This window comes from Monodon monoceros, unplaced genomic scaffold, assembly GCF_005190385.1.
Source record: "Monodon monoceros isolate NGI ecotype Baffin Bay Population unplaced genomic scaffold, NGI_Narwhal_1 Super_Scaffold_22, whole genome shotgun sequence".
NCBI lineage: Eukaryota > Metazoa > Chordata > Mammalia > Artiodactyla > Monodontidae > Monodon > Monodon monoceros.
In genome coordinates, this window is record NW_021703779.1 from 21936818 (window position 1) to 21941551 (window position 4734).

The following is a 4734-nucleotide window of genomic DNA, read 5'->3' on the forward strand; positions in this document are numbered from 1 at the left end:
ACAGAGACGGCTGCTGCCTGTGTGCCTAAGCCTGCCTTAATTAAAATAAAATAACCAGTAGGCAATGTTAAAATGTCTTTGCCTCGTGCTTTCTAGTTCAGTGTGTTTCGTTAAGTCCAAAAAGGGCTTTACAAAGAGTAAAGCTGAAAAGAGATTTTCAGTTTACTGACACGGAAATAAAATATCTGAAATAGAGATGGTTTCCTTAGATGAGAGAATACTCCACTTTTTAAAAAAATAGTTCTGACATCTTATTTGATCAGTTGACTTTTAAATAAAATATTTAAGACAAGTTCAACACGCAGATGACGGTCTAGTTCATCCCATGTAGAAAATACTGTAGGTTGCATGATTTTGAGGTTTTAGACTCTAGTTAGTAGAAACCAACTTTTAAATTAGCAGTTCATTTTCTTGTCTGATAAAATGTGTGAATAGTTAATCGTCTGGTCTGACTCGGTTTTCATTGTTTTCATAGGGCTTGGGGACAGGATATTTTTGGTAATGAGTGTATAACCCTAAGGAATCATCATGTAGAAAGGACCAGGGTAAAAAAGCTGTAGATACGTGTTCCTCGAATGTTGTTCCCAGGAAAAGTAGATTCGCTTTGCTGGTGTATTAAGATGAGTGCCTTCCGGTGTCACTTCAGTCCACTAGAGTATATCTTGCTGCTGTGCTCGTGTGTTCCTTCCCTGTCTTGAAGTTTGGATTTTTTTGTTGGTTGTTGAGACAGCAACAGCCATGGCCAGTGGCATCTCTGTGGGTGGGACGGGATGGCTGCACGTCTTCTCCGCCTCTTGCCTGATGTCCTCTTGAAATCTTTTAACAGTTGTTGCTTCGGGTCAGGTGCTCGTGAGATGGCCTCTTCCCTGACTCCCAAAACTGGAACAGGGTGAAGGAATCAGGTTCTACCGGCTACATTAACTGGTTTCCACCATTTAACCCTGGGATTTTCCCTTGAGTTCTAAAGTGGCGAGTGGGTGTAGCATTAAGGGAAACAGAGTGACAGAAGCCTAACGTGGGTGGCCCAGGTGCCCAAAGCAGGGAGAGAAAAACCACGAAGAAGGGGTGAGCCCTTTCCCCACCTCAGCTCCCACCCTCGATGTGGCCTGTGACAGCTCGTGCAGTTCTGTTTCCTAGAAGACCTTCCAAACATTATTGAGTCAATTCTCATTGGGGAAGCAAGTAGGAGCTTTTTCCTGCATCTCTAACCGGCGTGGAATGGTGCCTGGGCTGTATTGACCGGCTATGGGATATGCTGGCGGTCACAGTTGTCTTTCACGAAGAAGAGCACCAAGTGACGCTGGTTGTCATTCTAACTCCGCTGTGTAGCAGCGTAAATAGTCCCCTTTCTAACCAACCTGGTGGGAAAAGTCAATATCCCATCAGCAGAGGAGGTAAACACATCAGGAGCTGTGCCCTCTCTCTTCCTCCCCTGCTCCGTCTCACCACAGCTCTGTAAATGTCTCTCCCCGTCACACATGCATTTGTGTCATTCACATGCATGGGGCGCTGGCCTCGGGCCGCCACTGCTCGGGCCATTGTTGTGTATTCCCAGCCACTGCTCGGGCCATTGTTGTGTATTCCCAGACTCCCGATAATTAGAACTCAAAGTGTCTCTCTCCTCGATTAACGATGCGCCCCCTCTCTCTCTTCTCGCCTCTTTCCACCCCCTTTGGGCATTTAAATCCTCTCTACAAAACTTTTTGTTGTTGTTTTTTGAAAGGCAATTGATGTAATTTAGAAAAGGTTGTGGAGAACAAACACGAATGTGTAGCTAAGGAACAAAAACCTGGAGACCAAGTTTTCATTTTCCAGGTGCTTTGTAGACTTCTCTGTTGCTCTGTTGTTTCCGTGGGGTTTTTTCTTTTTTTGGTGACTGATATGCACTCCCTTCCGTGTTTCCTTCCCGATGCTTTCCTATCCCGGGGCGCCGGACAGCCTCACTCCCCCCAGCCTCCTTGGCCCAGGCCAGCATCTGGGGGCCTGCCCGTCTCTATCTGAGAGCAGTGACACGGGGTGCAGGGACAGTGAGGGGCACGGGGCACAGTGAACCTTGCCGAGCGTGGGCTCAGGGTTTTGGCTACCTGGGTTTGCTGTTTCTGCATCCTAGATCTCCAGCTATGTGCCCTGGGGCAAGTGACTTAACCGCCCAGTTTCCTCAGCCATCAGATGGGGAATTCTTTTTAGAAGGGCCTCTCCAAACACCTCACAGGGTTCCTGAGCAGCTTTGAACAAAAGCTGTATCATCTTAACCATTCTGGGCAGGGTTGGCAACCCCAGGGCTCACCCCCGTCCCCAAAAGACCAGACCTGGGTATCTCTGCCCAGTGCTCCTTCCAAAGAACCAAATGTAGAGGTCTCACACCCTGGGGAGGGAAAGGAAGGACCCTTCTCTCCGGCTGAGAGTACCCTTCTCTAAGGCCAGGGATGAATGGGGTGGAAGGAGCAGAGGAAGGACGGCTGCACCCCTCAAGTTCACGGGCACACAGTGTGGACAAAGAAGAAAAAAGCAATCTTGCCAATGGGCAGGTACTCTCCAGACAGCCCACCCCTCGCCTCTGAGCAGAGGAGATTTTGTGTAGCAGAGGGACGCAGATGGAAGGGACTAGAAGAAACTAACTAGGCCCAGCTGATCTGGGGAGTTTGAGTTGGGAGGCTCTGCCTGCCTTTTGAGACAAACTAGTTCCTGCCACATCCGAACTTTGCATGCAGTTGTGTGCATGTGCTTGACAGTGCCGCGAATCCGGTGTCTGGGAGTGGAGTTCACCTTGCTTGCCGCACACGGCCGTGCACCTGCAGTTCCCGTCAGTCGTCAGTCGAGGGTGGCTCTGTCCCCGGTGCGCTGAGTCAGCTAGGTACTGAGAAGTGGCGGGCAGGGGGAAAGAAGAAAGGCTTCTACAGAGGAATCTTGGGGTCCTTTCCCCACCCCACCCCCCCGGCATGGGACTGGCCCCAGGGGTAGACCAGCCACAGGACCGTGAGGACATCTGACCTGGAGGTGAGAACAGAATGCACAGCCCCTGCTTCTGGTACTTGAGCAATACTGAATGCTCTTTAAACGAAGCTGCCTCTGAGACTTGTAATCCTTTTACTTTTATTTCTTTTTAGATAAGTTGAAGAAGCAGTTTTTTACTCCCAAAGTTCTTCAGGACTATAGAAAACTCAAGAACACAGCAGAGCAGTTCTTGTCCCAAAGTGGCTACTCCGAAGTGAATCTCAGCAAACTCTTTGCCGATTGTGCTGTGCGGTCCTGAGGGGTTCCCGGAAGTGGACGCTCGGGGGCGGTGGAAGGAAGACCCGCATCCTCGGCACCTGCACCATGGCCCTGGCTGCTTCTCCTGCATCGCTTTTCCTTTGGGACTACATATCATGTTTGTGTGGATGTTGCTTGGGAGGGGGATTATTAAGGGGGAAGGAACTGCAAAAAAATTTAATCTACCAAGCACCAGAGAACAGCAAAACCGCCTTCCTCTGACAGCATACCTCGTGCTGTTGAAACACCACCTGGAGATGGCTGCTTCACATTCGCATTGGGGACTGGATTTCTAGGGGAGGGGTCGGTGAGGGAAGAGAAATTGAGAGTGGCTGGGATGCAAGTCGCCCCAAGCTTTGCCCCAGGACCTTCAGCAGAGGCGCCCCCAGAAAGAGGGGGTTTCGTGGAGCTTGGTCGGAGGGCTGACACTTTGCCTTTTCACGGGCCAGTTAAATCCAGTCTGAACCCAAGTGCTTCCCGGGCTGCTGGCTCCAGGAGTGGCTATCCTTTTCAGTCTTTCTATCATATAGGTCGCCGAGGGGGGAGATTTAGAAGCCTTGCACTGACTAAATAGATTAAACAGAGCTTACTTGTGTATTGAATTTCTCCAAAGCCCAGCATGCACGCGTACATGCACACGGGGCAGCCGTTTCACACTCACCTTCCTCTTTTATTTCCTCAAGTAGAAAATCTAGGTAAAGGTTTATACAAAAGGAAAGCACATGTTAAATAATTTCATATCCTATAGCATTTCATTAAAAATGTGTATAGGTTGGGGTGAGGATCATTGTGTTATATTCAGAGAAACTGGGGGGAGAGATGGTTAATCGGCCCTGGCGCTATTTTTCTTATTTCTTCAGAACGGTGCCTTTTTGCCAGAAGCCAAACGTATTTCAACATATCAGTCTTTCCTTTCTTACGTTCTTGGTAAGATTATACTAACAAAACATATTTCCCCTTGTACAACTATGCTATATTCTTAAAAAATATCTACCTATGGATTTTCATAAAAGAAACATATGCTGTGCTTTTTCTTTCACTTCAGAATAAAGCTTTCTAAAGGGAAATCAGTTGCAGTGACTCCTTATCAGGTGCAAAGACTGGACTGGAGAGGGCAGCCAGGAGTAAGGGATGACGGGAGACCATCCCATTCCCAAACCTCAGCCCGCTCAGGTCTCCACTCAGAGATCCTCGGTGTGATGTATGTTCCAGCGTTCTGAGTGGCATTTCCATGCACTTTGTGTCCTTTAAGAGATGAAGTATGGCTTCTCATGTGCTTTGCTGACTTGGACAGCCAAAGAGAGCTAAGCCAAGAGCCCAGTGCTGTCTCCTTTTGGAAAGCAAGGCTGATGGCTCCTGGGAGAAAGGTCACCTGGCTTGGACCCTAGTAAAGGCTTACTTGTTAAGCAGTGGAGGTGACGCTGCCCTGTATCTTGCTTTGCCTTCTCTTTTCTTTCCCTCACCCTCTCCTCATTTCTCCTC

At 48.7% G+C, this 4734-nt stretch overlaps 1 protein-coding gene across 2 annotated transcripts in view; it reads left to right on the forward strand.

Moving 5' to 3' along the window:
• POLA1 (DNA polymerase alpha 1, catalytic subunit) overlaps positions 1-4312 on the forward strand; it is a 311176-nt gene extending 306864 nt beyond the window's left edge. For both annotated transcript variants that reach the window (XM_029240606.1, XM_029240607.1), the window contains one exon: positions 3108-4312. In XM_029240606.1, coding sequence (XP_029096439.1) covers positions 3108-3253 — 146 coding nt within the window. In that variant the 3' untranslated portion in view covers positions 3254-4312. The remainder of the gene's footprint in view (positions 1-3107) is intronic.
• Positions 4313-4734: the final 422 nt, after the last annotated feature.